Source organism: Cyclospora cayetanensis, unplaced genomic scaffold, assembly GCF_002999335.1.
Source record: "Cyclospora cayetanensis isolate NF1_C8 unplaced genomic scaffold, CcayRef3 CcayRef3_contig_49, whole genome shotgun sequence".
In the NCBI taxonomy this organism is placed as follows: domain Eukaryota; phylum Apicomplexa; class Conoidasida; order Eucoccidiorida; family Eimeriidae; genus Cyclospora; species Cyclospora cayetanensis.
Window position 1 is genome coordinate 202,888 of NW_020312469.1, and position 24,399 is coordinate 227,286.

Below are 24,399 nucleotides of genomic sequence, written 5' to 3' on the forward strand. Positions count from 1 at the left end.
AAAAGTTAGTAGTGGACAGGTTCAGGTGTGTGTACAAGCTAGTAGCACAGTGTTCGTCTGTGTTTCGATAAATTGTGTGTACTTGCACCTTCTCATGCACAGAGGTACGCATACAAGCATTCGTATGTCAACCCAAATAGTGCACACGTACTGATATACATATGAACCCTAAAGTCTTTGGGGTTGAATCTTTGGATGCTGATGATGAGTCCGAGGAAGGAGGCTCTATACTTTTAATTCCGTCATTTATAGTTTCAATTACTACATATTAAAGGTGCAGCTGCGGGGACAGATTGCAAATTCAAGGATATACACGCGTTCGCATACACTAAGTGCGCAAGCTACAACTTTGGCAGCTTGTTCACAAGCATATCCACTGATCAACCTGTTCGAAAGTAACATACCTTAATGCGCATATGTGCATGTATTTGCATATAGGCTGAAAGTAACTTCATTCCTCACATACATGCACTACTTATCCTCGTACTTGTGTGCAGATACACTCTTGTTGACCAAGATATGCGGTAGAACACCTTTTGACACGCAAGGCAAGAAGGGTAGTAAACATAAGTCGAGTGGACGTGAAAGTCCAACAGAGGAATAGAAGCAGGTAGTGCGAGAGAGCAACATGAGGCAAAGATTCTGCGAGTCACGGAGAGAAACGAGATGAACCATGAAGCATTAAATCGGTGATTAGTCCCTTAACTCTCACTGCATGCTCATCTACTGAAATGTTCCTCGAGCTGTGGGAGACATGAGGTAGGAGAGCTCTCGAGCCAGCATCTCTGCTTCCAGGATTGGCTTGTCTGCATCCACATGTACAAGCTCACAAGGTTAAGGAAGCTGAGCATGAGATTCATGCAAAGCTATATATATATATATATCTTTAAGCTGTGAAAAGGCACGAATAAGAGGAGCATGTAAAGGAACAAAAGAGCAAAAAAACGCACAGAGACCGAGATGTCAGGGAGACAATGCACAGGAGACTAGGATTGCAGAGGGATCGAGACGCGTAGGTGCAAGAATCAACCCAAAGGCTTATAAACAGAGAAGAAAGAGACACTCGGAAAAAAGCCTGGCATTCGGACACAGACAGGAGATCCTGCAGAGCGTCTCAGACCTTACCAACGACTTGATGCAGTGCGTCGTTCCAGAAATTTGGACTCATAAGTGCGGCGCCTCTTGCAATTAGAGCACTAACGAAGCCGTCTCTTTCTGCCTCCGCCACAAAAGTTTCGAATGCTTCGGCAATAGCTTCCAGCGTTGGCTTTCGCCCTTTTTCCGTCTTCTGGTACCCCTTGATAAAGTAACAGTCATTTGCCACCTTCAAGAGGGCCATAAAAGCCAATATGTGCACGGGCTTGGGGGGTGTTCCTAGATACCCGTTGCCTTCCGCCGTATTGCTGCTATCGGCGGCTAGCATTTCCTCCAAGACGTCAGAAAACAGCCACTGGGAACGGATGCCGGCAAAAGTGTCGAACACATCGCCCTCCGGACCAAAGTGGTCCCTACGCACAGTGCCTCACAATGCACTAAGGGCTCTTGCGATACCCTTCAACTCTCATGCGCCTTTGAGGCCATAGGGAGCTATTTGTGACACCCCTGGCGATCGTAAATCCAACGTGGGCTTCTCTTGAGGGAATTCGGGTTATGGCTGGAGTTTCTCGAGAAAACCCTGGTGCCTACTAGGGGCATGCCTCCCTTACTTGAAAGATTCAAGCCACATGCCTTCCAGTTCCTCAAGGCCGTCGGTGCTCTTGCTCCACTGCTTCAGCCTTTTCTGGATCCACAACGCACAAAGCATTGACTGTACACGTTAATCAGGGAGACTCCTCACACATCTGTGCAATCCCGGCGGTTCAAGAGGACACGAAGTGCAATGTGCCGCTTAGGTTGGCACGCTGGCAAGCTCTTGCGGCCTTGTTCTCATACACTGGAAACCAGTTCAGATTTTGTGTTTTTTGCACAGCGTGAATGCGAAAGAAGCAAATATACCCTCATTTATATAGTATCTGTGGTTTATGTATGGAAACTGCGGGATTAAGCTACCGCATGCGCCTTACCCGAAAGGTTTTTCTGAGCGAACCCTTGACAAGTCTGCCGAGCGTTTCGTCAAGGTATGAAAGCAGAAGCCGTAGTTGCAGGTGAGGGTGAGAGACGGAATTGATATCTTCAAAAAAGGCCACATGCTTGCCCCAAAGACCGAAGGCCTCAATCAGCAGTGAATTAGAGCGCAGCAAGACGCTTTTGGATCTAATGATGTTGTTGGCGCTTTCGTCGCCTCTCGAGCTAGGCCCAACAGGAGCCAGCGAAACAAAAGAGGCCATAAGCGGATTTAGCTCCTGCAACTTGGCTTCCATCAAATGACTCCCTGCACCGCAACCGCAAACCATGATGCACATGTTTGAACTCATCTGCGCCAGGACCAGAGGCCCCTACGAAATTCCAAGCGTTTTCGTCGCTCCCCCTCCCCAGACACCCTGGCGCCTTACATAAAAACTGTGCCAATCCTGCGGCTCCGGCCTCTGGTGTATAGTTGAAGGATAAAAGTAACCCTGTTAAGGGGGAGATGTACGCGTCGCCGGTGATCGCAGTGCCAAGGGGTGAGGGCGCACAGGGGCAATACACAATATGCCTTGGCGATGTTGGGGTACCGACTGTAACCTGAATTCTCTTTTCCTTGACCAACCGAGTTAACAAAGGGACCATTGAGGGCACCGTGCTAGACAGCGAATCTAAGACGAGGCCAAATGCTTCTTCATACTCTGAGACCAATTGAGGCACTGCGACAGGCACGGCCAAGCGGTCCCCCCAACCAAAGTGCTGCAACGCAGAAAACGCACCGCAAGACGACATGATAAGCGGCACACACAGCACCCTCAGCTCTACGCCTAAGAAGCCCTCGGCACCGTCTAATTCCTCAAGTCCATCGGCGGCAAGCCTCAAAACACACGTAGATACATCCCAACGGCCCGAACTCGTTCAAGTAGCAGATCTGGAGAACAAGCCAAAGCTCACCAGACCTTCTTTGCTACCGAGAAAAATGTGTTTCCTTATCCTCAAGGCTCTCTTGTACAATCCGCAGCGCGCTCCTAACGTGACCAGTGCTGCTGCCTGCGTTACGTCCATATCCCCGAAAAAGTTCTCTTCCGTCGGCAAATCCTAAGCGCAAACCCCATGAAGACACAAGACCAGCATCCTCATACCCTGAGTTCCCACACCCGGCTCCAAGCACTCACGTGCCGCGCCAACTGAGGAGTGGGGAGCACTCAGCAGAACCCCTGGAATGACACCAAGCGCATGAACGCTGGACCCTCACCGTGTATCCCTTGGCGTTCGTTTCTTGTTCAATCGCGCGGAGTAGCAATCGCAGGCTCTTGACCACTTGGTCCGTGAACTTGGGCACTCGCATTGCGCTGCAAGAGCACATGCAGCAGTGGCTTGGAATTCGGGGCATGCGAGGTCGCGTTCTAAGCCCCAAACTTGGCGCGTGTGTGTGTGATTCGCAGTCTAGCGTTGGCGTTCTTTTGAGCAGCAAAGTCTGGAGTTGGTGAGAGAGTTTTTGAATAGGCACCCGTCTAAGGCGAGGAGCGCCTGTTCTCTGACATCGGCCTCCGGGTCGGACTGAGAAATGCAAATTGCCTGCTGGATGGTGAGATAATAGCTTTTGCCTTGCTGGTTGTGCTCGATCTTATGGAGGTTGATGAAACGATTGAACTTCTGCAATGCCCGGAGAGCGTCGCTCAAACGAACCATCGGGGGCACACCGACACGCAGGAACGGCTGCACGGATGCTCCAGCATCAGAGGATAGAGCGAAGTAAACCACAGACTCTGACATGGCCAAAACCATGCTAGGTAGCTTCATATGTTCCTCGTACAGCCTACGCCACGCGAACAGCAAGCGCCTTGCAAAGGGAATGACAAGAGACATCGAGCAACAGAGTCGCATGCATGCGCTCCACGAGATGCCAAGGGTGTTAGCGACGCGTAATTAGTGTGGGATGCCCTCATATCTCAGGCCAGAAATAGAGACACTGGGGTAGTCAAGAATAGAGGCTTCACGAAAAGGCCCTAGACTTGAACCTAACAAAACTGCTGCGTACTTTTCTGCAGTCTCCTCCACCTGGGGATCTTCTTTAAAGACTCTTCTCTGGATCTGCAGTTTTTGGAAGTCGGCAGCTAATGCAGCAGCCCTGAGTAGCGCCTCCGCAAGGCCGTCCACATGTTTCTGCTGTGGCTCCTCCCCGTCCTCTGCCTCCTCCAGCTTCTGCAGTTGCAGCAGCAGGTGCTCCGTGGAAGCCGCCTCTTTGCCTGCATGCTGCCCCCATACGGCCAAATCTCTAAGGGGGCTCAGCTCGGAGCTGCCCGCGTATGGGGAGAAGGAGAGGAGGGTGGCATCTGAGCACACGGGAATGAGGAAGAAAAGCGTCAGCCGTTTGAGGGGTTCACAGGAGAAGTGAGAAGGGCTGGGAGCAGAAGGGGGAGAGGATGCACGAAAGTGAAGCAGAGCGCAGCGACGTGGAAGAAGAGACAAAGCGAGGCCAAGTGAGATGAAAAAAGAACCACATCGAGGAAGCAGGGGCTGAAAGATGAGCCTTTGGAAGAAGAGACGCTGGGCAAGACACCAGAAGGGATGTACAGGGTAGGCGAGGGGATGTTTTATTCATGGTTCTTCTACCTCCAGGTGTCGTGAAGACGGTCTGACTGCTGCTGTCGTCCCTCGTTGCCGTGGCAAGGTGGAAAAGAAGGAAACCCACCCAGCAAGATGCAGTTTTTACAAAGGGAGTCATCTTGTGTTTATGCCGGTGCAAAGAGCGGCAAGAGTGCGGAATTGCCGTCACCAGGCGCAGCTGCTAAGGGAGTAAAGGGGATGCAGCGCTTGCTCTGCTAATGCCAGCAGCGAGGTTTCGAGAGCCGAAGCTGACACACATGCGGAAAAGCACCCGGGAGAACTGCCGTTCCTGCTTCTCTCTCCCTCTTTCGAGTCCATATGGCAATGCACAGAGTCTAGGTTCTGCTAGAGTGGGAGATCCCCTTTACGCTGTCTCGTCCTCCTACGGTTGCGGTGGTTCGTGCTGCTGCTACTCGTGCTCACATACAGAAAAAATTCAATTTCGCGCAAGCCGGCCCAAAAAACAATGGCGTGCAGCGTTCAGCGATATTCGTTCGGTGGTAGCGCTCCTTCCCAACCAACTCTCGCGGAGGATCCAGCCACAAGTCACATCGACTAGCAGGGCTGCAACCTCGTGAGCTTACTCTCTAGACTTTCAGTACCAATATCGGTTATAATCACTTGCTCGCTCAAAAGTTTGTTCGTTAGAACACTTAGATAATGCCACTACGGGGAGCGCTGGAGGGGCCCCCTAATATCTGTACCCGAATCCACTGTGGGGGGAGGGAGGAGAAGGGCATCCAGGGAAGCCGACACCGTATGCATCCGCAGTACAGGCGAGGGTGTGAGGATTCAACAATTCAAAATCACCCGTAGCGCAATATTGCTAGGGACCTTGTGTGTTTCATTCTATCGGTGTTCAGGAGCTTCTCGGCGTCTTGGACCCCTTCAGGGCGGCTCGCGTTTCTGGGTGTTGCGGAATCTACAGTGCTCGTCTTCATGCTTCTGAGTACCATCTTGGGGGGTTCCAAACTGCGTCGTTTTTGCGCTTCTGCAGTGTTGTTTGCCAGGAAGTATTGTTTTGAGCTGCGGGATGCATGTAAATCGCCTTCTTACGCGGAACTGCCCATCGGATAACCGTTACTTGCCCTCAGCCTTGCAATGAATCTGCTGCCCCTTCCCCTGCTTGTGGCTTCGATTTGCTGCTGCAACAGCGTCCTGCCGCTGCATGCTGCAGAAGTGGATGCCTCCGAGGCTCCGGATCATGGCTCTGAGGGCAAGAAGCCGACGCCCCCTTCATCCAACCCAGAAAGCTCGAGTGCAGAGAATGTGGCAGCAGCAAATGGTTCGGCAGCTAATCCTTCAGCCTTCGATACAGCTGCTGCATCCGATGGCGATGCGACTGCTCCTACGACAGCTACGGAGAGTGCAACAACCACACCAGAAGAGCATAGCCCGCCGTCCAGCGGCATGGCAAGTGAAACAGCGGCAGTAGGCATACCGTCAGCAGAAAGTGGAATCGCTACCAAAAGCTGCTGCGGAGGCAAAAAGGCAAAGACAGGTAAAGGCCATGAATCCACAAACGAAAACATGGCAAGTGAAACAGCGGCAGTAGGCATCCCGTCAGCAGAAAGTGGAATCGCTACCAAAAGCTGCTGCGGAGGCAAGAAGGGAATGACAGGTGGAGGTCATGAATCCGCAAACGAAAACACGGCAAGAAATGCAGCAGGCATGTCGTTATCAGACAATAATATCGTTTCTAAAAGCTGCTGCGGAGGCAATATGGGAATGTCAAATGGAGGTCATCAACCCGCAAGCGGAAACAAGAGCAGCTGCTGCGGCGTGATGCCGATGAGCTTCCAGGCTTCCACACACACAGTTATTCTCTTCAAATCGTGGGAAACGACAGAGGTAAGAGATGAAACTTTGAAAGCCGTACGCAGAGACAGTGGTGGTGGCACAATTCACCACGTGTATATGTCTCTTTATTTACGAGCAGGGTGCAGCCCTTTAACGGTAGCTGGAGGAGAACATGCAATTACGAAGAAACCTTCGGTTCCCAATATCTGTGTGTGCAGGCGGTGTACTTTTGGCTCTCCTGCATCTTGTGGTTCTTCTTGGGCTCTGGTTCTGTGGCACTGAAGCTTCTACGTCTGCGCATTGACCACTGGAGTGCGGGTGCGACAGCGGCAACGGTGTCAGCAGCAAAGGAGCAACAGCAATCCACGTGGCGTGTAGCGACGGCTCCCTACACCATCAGGCTGCTGAAAACAGGCCTCTGCACCCTCGTCTACGCATATGATTACCTGTTGATGTTGGTGGTGATGACATTCAATGTCTACCTTTTCTTCGCAGTTTGCCTAGGCCTAGGCTTCGGGGTATTCTGTCTTGGTCATAAGCTCAGGCTCAAGTCAGAAGGCGAGAAGCAGCAGCTCAAAGAATACAGACTAGACTTAGCCTGCTGTGGGGCGTAGATAAAATGGAGCTCGAATGGAGTCCGTTCATCAGCAGGCAAGCAACTGCGGCTGTGGCAACGGACTGCGCTACTGACGAACAGAGGCATCAGCGAAAAAAGCGGCCTTCGCAACTCAAACAACAGCACCCATAACAACCAAGGCAGACAGAACTTTTTGTACGCTGTAGTGCTGCACGCCAATGTATGTATGTGGTTGCTGTTATGGGGTGCCCGCTTCAGACGATGAGCCTGCCCAATTTGAATGTGAACATCAAGACACCCTCATGTACTTCGGTTGGTGTTCCCTCCGTGCAAAACCAGTTAATCTATCCAATTTCATGCGTCTACATATTTATAATGTACACCTTGGCACGTATGCAACCACAGATGACGATGGACGCATATGCATTCATCTCAACATTTGTTCTTCGGTGCATCTCCACGTAGATTTTCCTTTTGTAGTTACATCCAGTTTGCTATTCGCGTCCATCTACATTTGTAAGTAGCTCTGTAGGATTGCGCTCGATTGTTTGTGGCTCTTCCTGCTTCCTTCTGCCACTCTGCGCCTTCCTCCGCCTTGTCACACACACGCCTCCTCCCTTTCAATGCAGATGTATGTGAGATTGCATCGCACATATACGTTAGTTCATGCATTTGCATATTTCATTTTAGAGGGATTGGTAAAGTCAAGATTCATGCGAACACCGAAGAAGGCTAATGTGCATGCCCGTACATATACAGGCCCATGTGCTGGCATCAATGCACGATTGCGTTTTACTGTGTTCGGGTTATCCCCGAGGGGTTCTCCTATAAAGCCCGAGTTCCCTCGTTTCCGAAGCAGTTGGTTTCTACAAGCACACAGCCTCTTCTTTGGGGGCCTCCCCATCTTGAACTTGATGCGCGGACGTACAGTGAGAAGTGCGATGAGAGATATCTCTCTGGTTGCTGCCACCTCGGTTTATGCATACAGTGAACGAACAGGCGGCTTTTGCAGGGCTGGTTTTTGCCGCACAAGCACTGTGGCAGCGGCTGCAGTTCCAGCCACAACCACGGACTGAGGCATATCCTGGCCGCAGAACCTGTTTCCCTCCCTGGAATTGTTCTTGCTGTTGAACAGGTGTCTTTCCATCTAACCGCCAATTTTTCACACGGGAGCAGTCCCTATCGACAAGTACACCCATGGCGGTGCCCGCGGATGCCGTTGCTGCCACTCGTGCTAGTGCACCGTATTTTGTCACCTAGGTACAGGTGGAACGAATTCTAGGGTTAAGAGGGCGTCCCTGTCTATAGCGTGGCTGCTGCCGCGCCTCGTGCACAGCCTACCCTGAGTCTCATCGTTATAACAAAGTAGCATTCTAGGATCTAGACAGCAAAAATCGCAGCTACTGGTCATGCAACAGTAGCTGCTGAAGCATACAGCTGCCGCACTGGCATCAATCGCAATGGCCTCTCACTCAGCTGATGCACCAGGGCCGGGAGCATCTGACTGGTTGTTGCAGCTGCTGCCGGTGCAGTCTGGCGGAACGTCTACATATAGCTGCTGCTGCTGCAGTCCAAGAACGGCAGCAACAGGCTGCAGCGCACGGACTAGCCCTTCGGGATACTTCCTAGGGATTGCTGCTGCTTGTGGTGGTACTGCCTGTAGGGTTGGGGGAACATCGATTCTCGCCTTCTTTCTTTGCTGGTGCTCTTGTCGCAGTAGCAACTGCTGCGTCTGCTGCTGCAAATGGAGCTGTAACAGTTGCTGCTGAAGAATAAGCTGCTGCTGTTGTTGAGCGGGTTCGGCTAACCGCCGCGCATGCAACAGCTGCTGCACTTGGTCGGGCGACAGCTGCTGGTGCATTGACAGCGTCTGCCGCTGCAGCAACAGTTGCCGCTGCAGGAGCAAAAGCCTCTGATGCAGTGCCAGGGTGGCAGCATCCACTTGCGCAGGCACTGCGACACCAGAGGCTGTAGCTGCAGGCGGGAGCAATGCTACTGCTCCAGTTCTGTCTGTACCGGCTGTCGCAGCTGCGGCAGGTCCAGCAGCGGATGTTAAAAACGCAGCCATAGGAGAAGTTGTGAGTGCTGGAGCCAAGGCATATGAGGCGGCAACAGGAACTGCAACAGCAGCAGCAGGAACTGCAGCAGCAGCAGGAACTGCCGCAGCAGCAACAGCAGCAGCAGCAGGAACTGCCGCAACAGCAGCAGCAGCAGGAACTGCCGCAGTAGCAGCAGCAGCAGGAACTGCCGCAGTAGCAGTAGCAGCAGCAGCAGGAACTGCAGCAGTAGCAGCAGCAGCAGGAACTGCCGCAGTAGCAGCAGCAGCAGGAACTGCAACAGCAGCAGCAGCAGCAGGAACTGCAGCAGCAGCAGCAGCAGCAGGAACTGCAGCAGCAGCAGCAGCAGCAGGAGGAGGAGCAGCCGCAGTAGGTTTTGGACCCGTTTGCCTTCTTCTGCCGCTGGTATCCCGAAGCGCCTGGGCAGCTTGCAGTGTATCGGGAGGTAACTCTTTTTCTAGCTGCTGCAGTTGCTGCGGGAGCGGCCTCCGGCTACCCTTGCAGCGTATGCAATCTTGCTGGATTGCAACTGCTTGCAGAAGCAGCTGGTGCACTTGCTGCAGCAGTTCCTCTGGCGTTGCCTCTGCAGCGGCGGCTGCTGCTTCAATGTGCTGCTTCAGATACAGCACCAGCAGGAGCGCAGCCTGAGCGCCGACTTGCTGGATATACACTGGCCAGCTCATCTGCTGCAGCATTACAAGGCCTTGCTGTTGCTCCTCCTGTCGCTGCATTTGCTGTTTTTCATCCTGCGTGAGAGGCTGCAACCACTCCAATCGCCAGGCACCACCCCTGAAGGCATCTGCTGCCGTGCTGCGGCTAAAGCGGAGATGGGGTCGAAAGAGGTGATAGGCAGTCCAACCACCACTTTTGGAGGCGTTGTTGCAGCCGCCACCGAGGAGAAGACGCTCGTGAGCAGGAGCTTGCTGCTGCTGACGCTTGGCTCCCACTGCAGCAGCAGCTGCTGCTGCTGTTGAGGCATCGCATGGAACGGAGGCGCGCTGCACTGCAGCAAGCAGTTCTTCTACGGCTGGCGGCTGCTGCTGCTGCTGCCGTAAAGCCCCTCTCTGCTGCTTTCCCCCTCCTGCGATAACGGGTGCTGCGGCTGCATTCACTGGTGCGGCTGTGCTTGCCGCAGCTTCTGCCGACGCCACACGTGCTGCGGCAGCGGCTGCTGCCAGTGAGCCACTGGATGCACCTCCGCAGGCAGGCGCAGACATCGTGCTGTACATCCAGCTGCTTGCAGGGCCAGAACCGACTGCAGCTGCTGCTGCTGCAAGATCATCGTAACACCGCACAGCAGCAGAGCGAGCCTCATGCCACCCCAGCTCCTGCACGGAAAAGGTCAAGGCGTTGCTTCCGCAGGCAGTAGTGGGATCTCCAGCAGCAGCCGCCGTTGATGGCGCGGCAGGAAAAGCCTTCGAACGAGTATCCACTACCCACATGCCCTTCTCAATCAGAAAAGACAGTCCAGGACGTGTGCTGCAGCAACTCAAATACTGCTGCACTGCATGCTGCGACTCCTCTGCTCGCGTTGCCGCTTCTATTTTTGGTGCTGTGACTTCTTCAGTCTTCCGGAGACTTCCCCCCTTTGCTGTTTGTTCTGGTAGCGTCGCGTCGGCTTTCTGCGAATGCGCCTGCGATGGCGAAGCAGATGGAGGATCCTCCTTAACCTGTACTCGATGTTGCGGAAGCTCGAGATGCAATTTGCGGTTTTGCTGCTGCACAAAGTGACGCTGCCCACGCTGCCGCTTGCCGCATTCGTGCATCTCCTGCTGCTGTTGCTTCAACTGCTCCTGCATTAGGGATTCTTGCTGCTGAGTTCGCGCTGTCTCCACTGCTCCTGGCGCCGCTGCTTTTGGCACTGCTGCAGCTTCTGCTGCTGCTGCTGCTTTACAGAGAATCAATTGTAGCCAAATCTGAGCCATCTGTTGCGCTGCTTCCGACGCCACCCGCCAGCCGACAGAGGCACTCCTCGCAACAACGGGGAAAGCTCTCCTGCGAGTAAAGCCTTCAGAGATCCAGCTAGCTACCCACTTCCCCCTGCTGCTGCTACCAGCCGCGCTGTTGCCACAGCATTCAAATAAGACGCAGCCACGCACACCAACAGCCTCGGCAGCTTCTGCCGCTGCTACTGCATTTGCAGGATCTAAGGATGTCAGCGGCACTGGAGCTCCCCAGAGGCTGTAAAGAGGGGCTGCAGAAGCAGCGCCTGCCGCTGCGTCTGTTGCAGCAGAAGGACGAGGAAACGCTTCAAAAGCACCCCCAGCCGCAGTCGCTACCACTTCCGCAACAAATGCCTGAGGCAGGTGCTGAAGAAAGGCTGGCAGTTCGGCGGGTAATTTTGGTGCCGTTGGTGCGAATGCTGCCGTCGCTGCCAATGCCGCTTTCGCTGCCAATGCTGCTGCTGCTGCAGTGCCTAACGCTGGTGCGGCAGCAGCAGCTCCCGCTGCGTCTGCTGCTGCTGAGGATTTGAATAAGCCTCTAAAACTGGTTGGACTCGCTCTGGGAGTCTCGTCGGGAGTCGAAGACTCGCGTTGCTGGTAATGCAGCTGCCCCTCCTCTGCAGCCTGAGCAGCAGCCGCGGCTGCAAGTGCAGCAGCAGCGCCAGCGGGAGGCAGCTTCTTCATGTGGATACTGCCGCTGCAGCCGCTGGTCAGCTGCAGCTCCAGTACCCTCGACTGGAAGACAGCGGCAGCCTTTTGCTTGGCAACAGCGAACGGATAGCGCCCAACAACAAACGCAGCCGCAGCAGCTGCCGCGCCAAATCGCCACCAGCAAATCCACCTCACACCTTCCGAATCGAACCGCAAGCCACAACTGCTCGTGCTGCTGCTGCTTGTGCTGCTGCTGACTGCAGCAGGGGCAGAAGCAGTCGCGTCTCCGTCCTCCACATCCAAGACGAAGAGAACTTCTGTGTCAGGGGTTGCTGCCACTGCTGCTGCGGCAGCTGCCGAGGCGCTGCTGGTGTTGCTGTTAGTCTTGGTGGGGTTGTCGCTCCCTCCCTCAGTATCCTTCAGCTGCTGCCGAAAGCGTAAGGCTAGTTCCCTAGCCAAGGCTGGACCATACCTGAAACGCGAACAAACTCGCTAGATCTATGGATCTATTACTGCTCGCAGCCGGCTCCTACTCGTAAGGAGCCGTAGAGGCATGCGTTGCGTGGCGCTAGCTACTACTCGTAAGGAGCCGTAAAGGCATGCTTTGCGTGGCGCTAGCTCCTACTCGAAAGGAGCCGTAAAGGCATGCTTTGCGTGGCGCTAGCTACTACTCGAAAGGAGCCGTAAAGGCATGCATTGCGTGGCGCTAGCTCCTACTCGGAAGGAGCCGTAAAGGCATGCATTGCGTGGCGCTAGCTCCTACTCGGAAGGAGCCGTAAAGGCATGCATTGCGTGGCGCTAGCTACTACTCGTAAGGAGCCGTAAAGGCATGCATTGCGTGGCGCTAGCTACTACTCGTAAGGAGCCGTAGAGGCATGCATTGCGTGGCGCTAGCTACTACTCGTAAGGAGCCGTAGAGGCATGCATTGCGTGGCGCTAGCTAGGGCTTTTTACGCGCGCCTTGCGAGCACCCGATGCGCGTGCACGAAACAAGGCTGCACAGTTTGAAGGCTGCTTTTTAAGCTCCTCTTCGTGTCAAACTATCCAAGAACTAAGGGGTAGCGTTCGGAGCTTACTTGGATACAGCAAAGCTTCGGCTGTATTTCCTGCCTCCCGACGACCAGCGGCAAATCCATGAGGCTTGAGATCCTGAGCCTCTAAAGTAGACGCCTTCTGGAATGTCTCCATCGCCAGGGGGAGCAGCAGCAGTCGCTGCTGCTGTTGCTGCAGCGGTGGGTGGAATAATGCTCGCTGTTGCAGCTGCTGGATTGGAAGCAGTATCTGTGGCGGCAGCTGCAACAACGCCAGGAGCACATGCAGAATCTGAGGCGGGGGATTCGCTCTCAACGTGGTGCTGCTGTTGCTGCTGTTGTTGCTGCTGTTGCTGCTGGTGTTGCTGCTGCTGCTGCTGCTGGTGTTGCTGCTGTTGCTGGTGTTGCTCGGCATCCCCACCCGCGATCTTATGGCTCCAATACTTTTCAGCTAGTACACGAGCCTGTGAATTTACAAACACTTGAAAGTATTTCGCATCGTGGAGAGGAGAGGCCCTCCCCTATTGTGTGCATCCCTTCTACAGATGCACATCCATGCATGTCTATAAGCTGAGTGAACTTGGTGGGTGTTGCTACACTTTTGCCTTGAAGAGATTACCTGTTCATCCCCGAAGTCTCGAACGCGGAAGTATTTGTACTTGTGTTTATTTGCTGCGTCTAGCCAGCAGCAACACCATGCCCCGCTGCTGCTACTGTACCGCACACCCCCCACAGTCTTCCTCGCTGTTGCTGCCCCTTGGGAGCCGCAGCTGCGGCTGTTGCTGCTGGAAGCTGCTGGCTCCTTCTCCCAGGTGCTCGACGGGGATGCGGCAGCAGCGAAGACAGGAGCAGACTCTGCTCCCGCTGACGATGCAGGTGCAGTTGAGACAGGTGCTGCGGCAGCCTCTGGGCAAGACGCAGTTACGGCTGGGGGAAAAGCTACTTCGGGAGCAGCGCCAGCAGCGCCAGCAGCAGCAAACGGTGCTGCTGCCGATGCTGCGGGAGACTCTTCAGGCGTCGCTGTTGAAGCTACTCCGACCTCGATGCAGGCTGATGTCTGTGCCACTGAGGGCACTTCCGTTGCCGCTGCGGCTCCTGGGCCTACAGTCAGCCCATCAAGCGAATGTTTCTGCTGCATTACCAAAACAGCAGCAACGGCTGCTGCTGTTGCTGCTGCAGCGCGAGATAGAAGCGAGCCATAGGTGGGCGCTGCAGCGAAAGGCCACTGCTGCTGGTGCTGCTATTGCCTTGAAATCTTTCGCGCTGCTTTCCCTTTGGTGGCGCAACCGCAACTGGTGTACATACACCGCAAGCCTGTGTGATTGGTATCGCTCGTGCAGAGACAGCAGCGAGACGCCCTCAACAAGAACCCCACAATTTTCTTGGAGTTGTAATTTCCGTTGTTACTGCTGTTCACTGCTGTCGCTGTTTGCTCGAAAAGAGAAGCAAGTCTGCTGGTGCTCCTATTGTTGCTATTGCTGCCGTTGCTACTACTGCTGCTGCTGATGATGATGATGATCACTCTATAAAAAGGTTATAATGCCTCGTGATGTATTTCGTGATACTCCAAAGAGTTAAAAGAAACTGAAACATCAAAACGCCGCCGCTGCTACTGCAGCAGCAGCACACCACAGGATGTTGTTGATGCAAACACCGTCACCGGGGCGGCCGCTGCCGCTGCACGAAAATAACTGCTGCGTGCTGCTGCTGCTGCTTCGAAGGGCAGCAGCAGCAGCCACCAGTAGCTGCTGTTGAAGCAAGCAGAGCAGCTTTCCGAGACTTAGAACGTTCCGTTAAACCTGCATCTTGCATCTTCAGTGTATCCACTCATGGCATTAGAGAAACAAGCTTCCAGTCTACCACCATCCCCCGCTGGGACTGGTGCTGGCACTGTGGTCGCTGCCGACAAAAGTGCAGCCATCAGCGGCGGAGGTGGTGCTCCTAGAGCAGCAGTCCCATGTCTGCCAAGACATTCGCAGGAGCGACAAAGCCTTCTGCGCTCTTGCTTTCTCCTTGATCTTTGTGTTTTGTAGCAGCCGCTCTGCAGCTGTCACCCCGAAGTGCTTCTGGTGCGCTTTTCTGGTGTTGTTGCTACCGGGCGTTCAATGGGCAAGCCCCCCCTCCCCCCCAGCGGCACTGCGCGTATTCTCATTTTATGGCTGCCGGAACCGCACAGACAGCAACGGCAGCAGTATTCCAGATTTCGAGCTCGGTGATCTGTCGCTCTTTGGCTCCCCTTACCCTTGTACTTTGATTGCGCCAGCACCTGGTGGTGATGCCGTTTTCCGGTGTACGTACTGCGGCCGCTACTTCTAGGACTGGCTGCCAACGTCCACGCACGTGAACGATGGCTCCCTCCTCGCCTCTCTCTCCATCCCCCCTCCCTACCACTGCCAGCAGTGGAAGCAGCACGAGCAATGGCAGCAGCAGCAGCATATCTCCACTGCAACACGCACTAGTTGGGTGGTCTACTTTGTGGCAGTTCCCGCCGCCTCCCTCTACCCCACGAATCCTCTCGCTTGCCGTAACCCGAGAGGTCGCTGCTGTATTAGCCTTGCTGCAGTCTGCAGGCACCACCGCTGCTGCTGCCCCTGCTGCTGCTGCTGCTGCACTCCCCCGTCTCCTCCAGCTTGCAGAAGAGGGCCCCTTCAGAAGACAAATTGAAGACTTCCTTGCTGCTCTTCAAATCAGGATCCAGGCAAGGGTTTAGGGTTGTGGACTGGGGCTGTAGTCGAGCGCACAAAAAGGTTATAAGCTGAAGGGGGGATTCTTAAAACTTTGCTTTTCGACCTTAACTTTTGTATTCTAAGGATTGCGCGCAGGCGAGCTTTGACAAAGCGGTTGGGGAGCTGTGGTGGCAGTTTATTCAAACAGCTTCATCAACAACAACGGAAAACCAGCTCTTCAACTCGGTGGAGCTGCAGTGAGCACGAATCCCGAAGGCTTGGCAATATCCGTGCAATGTATCCTCATATCTACGTGCCAGCAAAACAATCGAGCGCATACAGATTACTCCTCTTGATGCGTTCCTGCATCCAGCGCTAACTGACGCCGCCTTCATACCCACCCCTGAAGCTCGTGCTGCTTGCTAAGGGCTGAGGCTTTCGGCTCTAGGTTTTGTTCTCAGGCTGCCTTCAGTGGTGGACTTTGAGAAACGATTGAATCTCGAGAGAGAAGCAATCAATCTCAGAGATAAAGTTGCACAGTGCAGGAGGAATACAGCAAAGCACAAACTCTTAGTTGACAAGGTAAAAGGCGTAAACTGAGGAGGCTCACGGTCGAACATGGGGAGATTCTCTGGTGGATGTTATTCGTTGGCTTCGAGACTTCCTTCTAGGGGGAAGAAATGAGATTTCTAGGGGCCTAGGTTTAGGATTTGTGTGCAGCTCAAGACAGAAATGGAATTTCTAGACGGAGAACTCGAAACAATACTTGCAAAAGAAGAGTGCGTTCTCTTCAGGGTTTGCCGTGTGGACGTTATGGTTCACGAGATGGTGTTACCAGGTTGGCATTACAAGTGAACCTTGTGCCCCCGCATATGAAGACTCTTATACGGTGAAGTTTCTTATGAGTCAGCATGCATCTCAGCTCGCGGGGTGGACATGTGCCTCACAGTATTCGGAGTTTGTTTTCTTTGCTGCAGGGCTTTGAAACTAGAGATCCCACTTTCTACATCTGACTTTGCTTGAACCTTCAGCGTTTGAACGCTTCATTCACTAAGGGAAAACGGAAGATCAATCGCAGCGCAGGAAATGAACTCTGAGCTCTAGATGCGGCACAGTTCCTTCCATACCTTAGGCGGAGTTGCACTGCATCCACGCACCTTTCCAATCTCATTATTAAGCAGCAACGGGGGCTGGTGCTAATACAAGTCATTAGAGTCTCTAGGCGGGTTGAAAGGCACAGCGATACATCCACCCCTAGGAGGGGTTGTTCGCCAAAAGACGCCTCGCAATAAGCTCACGCACACCTCGACCATACGCCGTCATTCGTCGTAAAGCTTCATGACCCAGCGCTTGGGATTAAAGACTTGCTGCGCGGTTGCCACTTGGTGCAAGCGAGGTGCTCTGGAGTTTGCTTTGTGTGCTGCTGCAATTCCAGGGGTCCACCCTGTCTAGAGGCTTTCTGTCGGATTTGCCTATGAAAAGCCTTTTTGTGCTTTTTTGGGAAGGCACTGGGTTCTTGACGTTTTCAGCTTAGAACAAACCGCTTTGATTGTTCCCAGTAGCTTCCAGTTGGTCAATTGTGTTTCCCTGCCCTTTCTAATTAGTCTATGGCATGTCACATTTCCAGAGGCAGATTCAACAATGCTGCTACCTCCACTACATGTGTACCACTACATATACTTATGAATGCACAGATATTAAATAAGCACCTGCATATGTATACACGCTTGCGGTACCATTTGATACGCAGACTTCAAGGTGGTCATATTTAAGTATGTATACGCACATGCAAAGGCATGTCTGGATGCATACACATGCCTATATTCGTGCGTATCGCTGCACATATGTGTACTTTTTAAGTGTTGGTACACAGATGCGCATATGCGCAATATTTGTTTTTTTATGTGAAGGCGTACCGCTCCTGCATATCTCTTCTCCATACATGCTGATTGGAGGACCGCTCCGATGGAGCTGTATATTCGTCAAGTTATTTGAAGAAGCAGGAATACATATACGGCAAGCTGTGGAGAAAAATTGTTGGGGGGGATGTATGCCAAATGGAAAGGCATTCTTTATCGAGGGCCAACAACCTGCCAGCCTAGAGAAATGACGGCAAAAAAACAAGCGCACAAAGTGTCGGTTTCATGCTGCCTGAAGGGTCAATTTGGGCAGCACTTCACCAGTTTATGTGGGATTCTAAGGAAACCACGTGCGCCTCGGGGTGGCAATACAATATTTGTACACTTTGTGGTATACACGTGCGTGGCTGTGCATTTCGCTCGGCACATCCGCAATCTAGGTACACAAGTCGACGTAAAAGTACCTATGTTTTTTCTGTGTACATGTTGTGCTTAAATATGTAGACAGTTAAGTGTAAGTAACATACCTTCATTATGCAAGTGTAGTTAAGCGCCTGTAACTAGGGTTTCTTGAGCGCCAAGCTACACATTGGCACTTTGTGCTACACTATTTATATGTAATAAAGAATCAGTAAAGAAACGAGGAAGTGATTTTGCTTGGTTAAGCTTATTGTAGAGTACTATTGGCTCGACATAAGAAAGTGCAACGTGTGTCCGTGCTAGAGTAGTAGCTGGAATGCTTATGGGGTGAAGAGTACCCTGGCTGTACCTCTCCGTTCTTCACACGAACTATGAGGGGCACTGGCAGGATATCCCTGAAGTTTTTTTAAAGATGCTCCATAGTATTTTATCAAGCTTATATTGAGTTTGGGATTAAGTGCCTATATTGAGAGAGCTCAAATGAGGCGCGATGGTTGATACCGCCATATGGCTCGATCCAGCTACTCCCCGCTCACTTACTGGCTGTGAATGCAGTGATAAACTGCTTCTTTTTCGCACAAGGCCAAAACACGTTGCGTGCATCAGTATAGCTCACGCGCAACCCCGAACATTCGGGGCCCCCGCAGGCTTCTTGCCTTGAGCTTCTTTGCGTAAGACATGCAAAGTCCAAAAGAAGAACTGATACAGAAACCGAGGCTCAATAAGATTTAGCAGGATAAGGTCTTGCTCACTATGGATATTAAACGGACCACTCAACTAAGAACGGCATGCACTGCAGCCAGATGATAAATGAATAGTCAATCTGTCAATCCTATCTACCTGATTTTTATCTTCTTTTAATCAAGAGAAAGGGTATTCACTAGCTTTTTTTCTTTGGAAAGCAAGCTGGGGGAAAATCTTTCTGTTGGTGGAAACTTGACGGTGGTAAGACGTTTGTTGGGCCGGCCCTACCAGCAAAAATATGAGCGCATTAAACCCAGGATTGGTGAGGCAGCATAAATAATCAGCCGAGATGAATATTTATGGATGTGTCGATGAGGAGATGCACAACAGAAAAGTACGGCAGCAGTAAGGATGGGCAAGCACTAGAATTTTTCCTTCATCTGCGAAGTACCCAATAAAGTATGTCTCCAGCTGGCTGATCAAATCAAGTGCTCCTTGAGGCATCTATATTGGAGGGAGAAATATTTTAGTGGTGGCTCTACTCTTGCAGAGGAAGTTGCTTGCCTAAAGGAATTTTTACGTTGCAAACCTGCACACAAGCGGTGATTCATCATCATGCCAGGGGCAACTCAACAAAAAGCTCAGGAGGGCTCAAAAACCTGAGACACGGGAATTCATCAATAGTTTGGTATCTAGAGAATTTTGAAACTGTGGCTCGCAAAGCCGGAAAGCAGACGGAAAGCTGCTTTGTCAGTGGGTGATGTCGGGTCTCACAAACTTAAGCGTCAGGTGTTCGCAATTAGGCAGCCACTAGGCGATCTAATCAACATGTAGGCCTCGAATAAATGAGACGATACTTGGGGTGTCAGGAGCACTCGAGCGCGCATCCTGTGTCCTTGGCTGAGAAACAACAACCATTTCAGGACTTAGGACATATGGAGGTCCGAACTGTGTCAATCGGGCCTACTCCACAGCCTAAAGGAAACGCAAAATGAATGCTATAGGGAATGCAGAAAAATCAAAGAGGAAGCCTGCCCTCCTAGGCTGCTTTCAAAGCTCCACTGCGCTTACTCAGCTTCTTCTGTGGGAAATCGGATCATATGCTCCGAAACTGCAAGTGCATGACAAAGCCAAAGAACTTGGACAAAAGAACTGGGCCCAGTAAACGCAAGCTTTACGGCAAGCAAAAAGGGCGTATAAGGGAAATCTTAGCATTCACGCAAGCTGCGGCACAGTAAAGAGGTCTTTAGAAAAAAGGTTCACAAGTGGGAGCTCATCATGGGTCAATCATGCGCTTTCATTAGCTCACATAAATGCTTGAGAATTGCTAGTGTCACTTGGCATTGGATATGAAGAGGATCTGTTCTTTAAGGAGATGACGCAGATAAGTAGTCTTTCACCCATTAGCGCAGCTCCTGAGAACTAGGTTTGATGACACATTGCAGGGTGCAGCAATTAGCGGGGTTACTACGCAGGTTGGACACATCCTAGTCGTCCGGTGCACCCTATTTAGATGATTCTCAGGTAAGCTCCAAGCCGTTTCGATGCATCATTTGCCCCAACAGCGTGAATCGAACAGTTAGGAGCAGTTTGCTGGCTTGTTTAAAATGGCAAAGTGCAGGAATCGAGCAGTAACTCTAGGCACACTCCAGTTTTGGCTCAGAGGAAGGACGGAAGGTGACTCATGTACATCAACGCTGAGCCCCAGAAAGAAGAAGACCAGCATGATGAAAAGCTGTTCACGGCTCATTGACGAACTACACGGCACTTTACACAAGTCACAGGCTTCTCGACAGACCCTGAAGACGCTCTGCTGCGAACTCCCATTCACGCAGATGACAGACACAAAACAGTATTTTGCACGCGCACGAGCACAATTGAGTCTACCTGTATGTCGTTCATGCTTCCAAACACCCTATCTGTACTCCAGCATCAAGTTAATCAAGACCTGTCAAAGTATCAAGTGGGATTGAATGTCTGTCTACATGAACGAAGTCTTAGGATTCAACGAAAACATGAAGGGGCACCTCAAGCACGTACGCCATCCGCTTCGGTCACTGCAGGACAAACAGTGAGAGGTGAGGTCAGTCAAACAATTAAGACTGATCATACTGTTTTTCTTCCTAAAAAACACTTCGACGTGCAACAGTTTGGTAGAATGCCAAGGCTTCCACTTGGCTTCAATCAACTAAGGATGCGCCTCTAGATTTAAGGCACGTGATGAAGCAGTCGATAGGTGTTGTTTCGTCTTCAATACCACAGGCTGTTCCTGTAGAGCGCAACATGCATGCTCCGTACACGAGTAGCTGCAGAAAACACGCGAACTATTGGAAGTGTACATGGATTGATACAGGTAAACCCACTAGAAAATTGTTCACAATTCACCGCTTCGTACCCCTTAGATAGGCTAGTTGCCGAGCAGATCGCATGAGTCACTGCATTCGAGCGAGTCAGCTGGCTTGCAGTCGTTCATCGTATGTGCAATCGAGAAGTACTCACGAGCCTTTCTACCGAGTTGTCGTACTAGGCACATACGTACTTCACGCGCCGAGGTAGCTTTCATGTGTTACCATCTTTCAAAAATGACTTAACATGATTAAGCTTAATGACGGTGACTGTTCGGGGTATAGTTCAAGCCAAAATGCCCGAAGTCAGACTACCAGGAGCGTCATAATATTTCTCCTGTTGCATCATGCTGGGGCATCCCAATAGGCGCTGCGCGAAATGTCCCAGTCTTCCTTCCCCTCTAAAGTGAAGCCTTAGCTAGCACAAGCAACTTTACGAGTGATGAGCTTGCAGTATGCTCAAGATGCTTACAGGAAGCTTTCGTAGAGATGCACTTATTTCAGATGGATCAAGCACCAGTTGGATCATTACGTGCCACTCAGAATGGAGCGCGAGTGTGGAAAATGGGTTTTAGTATTATACGTGTATGCCTTTAGAATGTTTAGAATGATTATTGCTTTTATGGATGGTTGCCTCCAACAAGTTTGGAGTGACGCGTTGTTCACTTTGCCAGAAATTTGACGCATGCAACGTCTGTTATAATGCTAGCACCAGCACTGGAAATTCCTGAGCTCGCCATGATGAGCAAGCCCAAATCTCGTGTATGAAAGGTGCTCATGGTTGCCGTAGCGTGTGAAGCAAACAATCGTGTAGACAGGCCTCCAGAGAGGTCGAGATGCATAAGTAGTCAGGATTTATCGGCATGCACAACGTGTGTTCCGCGTTTGAGCAGGCACACATTCATTTGCTCAGATAATTCACAGAATCCGTTGGGTGTAGTGACAGTACTTGAGGTCAACGTATGATGTGAGCGGTACCTGGTAGTTCGTACAGATATTTGCAGAATGTGGGCCTAGTTATTCATTCAGGCTCTGGTATCTAGGTAGGCTCCTGTTGCGTGTTATCTCTTAATTATAATTATAAAGAAGGCGATGATCCAATGGTTTTTGTTGGTGTTGGTGTAGTGCAGTTGTAGGGACACAAACAGCGCTTGCTACGTGTTAGCCCTTTCACATGTGTATGCAATGACATGGCACATAACACCACCATGAGTCCTGCAGGCTTCTTGAACTGCACGCTAAGAACACCCGTCAAAGAAGACAGCTTTCAAGCTGAAATAATTAATAGTAGATCAACCGACGTATGCAATTTACTCAGTACTATTATCTTATTTTACTGTCGCCAGAAAATGTTGAAACTTGGCTTCCACATCCGGTGTTACTAATGATTCTACAAGTCACTTGGTGCTACGCAATCGTTTGTCACTGCATGGGAGAAAAAAACTTGTGCCTCTAGCCTCGCCAGGTCCGCGTAGCTGGCTGTAGGCTTCACGAAGTCAATAATCATGTGGGTTACTTGATGATCTCGAAACTACAACAGAGCCCTAAAATTCTCAAGAGAGCACTCAGCCAGCGTGCTTGAATCAATTCGCACTTTAGCTTACCGTGCCAACGTTCGCCGAACCTGCCCGAAATCTTTGACAGCATACAAATGCTTGGTTCTCAAATATTTTGAAGGGATAAATGCAGTAGGCATTCCCTACTGCCTCATTTTTATATGCATCTAAACGCTTCAGTGCGTGTGAAAAAAACTCACTCTACCTAGACATTGCGCCAACTTAGTTAGGATGCACTAGTTCATGACATATAGCGTCGCATTCGTGTTCCTCTGCGCAAAGCTAAAGGCCTACTTCAGATCAGTGACAGAATGAGGTTTTGCAGAGCTCGTCGCCTTAGGCTTGTACTGGAGACCGCATGTTTCTACAAGTTGCTTCAGCTCTAGTCGCTGTCCGTACGTAGATCGTAAGCATGAGCCAAAGTGTATTAATACACCCCTTTTAGTAGGTTGCCAACATGTTGTTGAGTGTGCTGGAGCGGAGATTGCTGCGGTTTGCCTTAGAAGGATGGGGGCTGCTCGCCAGTATTCTTTAGCTGGTGTTATGGAGGGGTGTGCATGCTAGTCTACGGGGTTGTTGGAGCGTTAGCTGATAGAGCACGGGGCTGATAAAAAGCTTATTGCTATAATAGTTGTATGCCAGTATGTCGCCTGTGAGTATTATGGGCGTGGCGTCATGCAAACACGGGAAATCCGCTACGAGCAGTTGCAGAAGCTTTCCAAGGACTTTCTTGACTTTGGAAAAGCTCACAAAAAAGGCCTTTTTTGTAGGAATGCTTCTGGGAGGTCTATGGCCTGTTCACGACATGGGAGTCGATCGATTATGCTAAAGGGGGATGGCATGCAGCAGTTCCCTAGTCTGAATGTTACTGAGGAAGCAGGAGGACGACACGACGTGAGCAACCATCTTGCATCCCACTTGTTCCACCTGTTGCACTTTGTATCCCAGTTCATTTGAATATTGTGCCTGCATACGGCATTTGGGTTATTCTTTGTGTAAACAGAACGCATTATTGGGTTTACAACGAAGCTCAGATTTTAATCTTTTTGAATGGTATTCAAAAGCAGAATGATTTAAGACGGGGACTGCTAATCAGCCTAAACTGCAGGTTTTGTCTTTGGAGGGGAATGGAATAGCGGCCGAATGAAGTGGGGGAGCCAATAGGCTATGCGCGGAGTGTGATAATGGAGTTTTTAGTCAATGTGTTTTTGTACGAGTAATATTTTTGCGTACGAAAGGCCATTCCTTTTTTCGCAGTTTTGGAGTATTCTTCAGGAATTTGCAACTCCTTGGCTACACCATGGTCAATCCACCAAGAGTTATACATCGGGTTACCAAATCGTTTTCTGGCATTGTAAAAATCCGCACGTATGTCAACATAAGCCACATTGTCTATCAGAACACATTTCGGCCGCTGGTTGAAAGCGTTTTGTGAACATTGCACCCTAGGAAGTCGCCACCAGGATTCAAAATCATGCAGTGCCTAGATATGTAAAGTTGTGCCTTTATGGTTCTAGCCGAACAATTACAAAATAGTTGGAAGAACAACGGTGGCTGTTTCAGCGTCATCAACACTGGTGGATCCAGACAATGTATCCAGACAACGCATCAAATCTCAAGTTATTGCTGGAAGAATGCGGACGTGAAGACGCGACAAATATTTCGTTTAATTTAGAATAGAATGCACTACTGTAGGCCCACGCCTCCATACACGGGCGTTACATGGGTCGCTGACCTGCATTTTCCAGCTGGTAGCCTCTACAGGCATTGATATCATGTAGGCTTTCAGCATCAAAGTTTAAATACGGACATAAAAGTTGCACTGCAAGGAAAGAGGTAATTGGTTGTCTTGGATATCCGCCACCAAGCAAAAATTACAACTGGATGTTGACCTTGTCAAAAGGCTGTCCATCTTGTGGGTTTCTTATTTGCTTGTGTTCAACCATTGCTGTCTTCAACGTTAGCTGATAAACGATACAACTAGGAGTTCTTTCTGACTGCTTTGGCATCACCTGAACACGCTTCCTAATAAGGATGGTCACCCTCATGAAAGACCACGGTACACCTATTCTCCCTTCCCAACTTGGTCGCTGAATGAGCCATTCCAATGCCGAACTACCCCATCTCAATTATGTG

The 24,399-nt window shown here is 51.2% G+C and overlaps 3 protein-coding genes across 3 annotated transcripts; 1 reads left to right on the plus strand and 2 right to left on the minus strand.

Annotated features, from left to right (window-relative positions):
- Positions 1 to 723: 723 nt before the first annotated feature.
- Positions 724 to 3,412, minus strand: LOC34619476. Its single transcript, XM_026334734.1, has 7 exons — positions 3,320 to 3,412; positions 3,019 to 3,162; positions 2,493 to 2,823; positions 2,064 to 2,371; positions 1,707 to 1,780; positions 1,126 to 1,508; positions 724 to 806 (listed from the first exon to the last, which is right to left on the minus strand). Exons 1-7 carry the CDS (start codon positions 3,410 to 3,412, stop codon positions 724 to 726), a joined length of 1,416 nt encoding a protein of 471 aa, XP_026190519.1.
- A 1,728-nt stretch (positions 3,413 to 5,140) lies between these two features.
- On the plus strand, positions 5,141 to 7,088 carry LOC113146671. The gene is made up of 3 exons (XM_026334735.1): positions 5,141 to 5,219; positions 5,855 to 6,682; positions 6,889 to 7,088. Exons 1-3 carry the CDS (start codon positions 5,141 to 5,143, stop codon positions 7,086 to 7,088), a joined length of 1,107 nt encoding a protein of 368 aa, XP_026190520.1.
- An 829-nt stretch (positions 7,089 to 7,917) lies between these two features.
- Positions 7,918 to 13,871, minus strand: LOC113146672 (polyglutamine-repeat protein pqn-41-like). Its single transcript, XM_026334736.1, has 6 exons — positions 13,353 to 13,871; positions 12,779 to 13,197; positions 10,980 to 12,174; positions 9,241 to 10,778; positions 8,658 to 8,997; positions 7,918 to 8,307 (listed from the first exon to the last, which is right to left on the minus strand). The coding sequence occupies exons 1-6, from the start codon at positions 13,869 to 13,871 to the stop codon at positions 7,918 to 7,920; spliced, it is 4,401 nt and encodes a 1,466-aa protein (XP_026190521.1).
- Between the last annotated feature and the right edge of the window lie 10,528 nt (positions 13,872 to 24,399).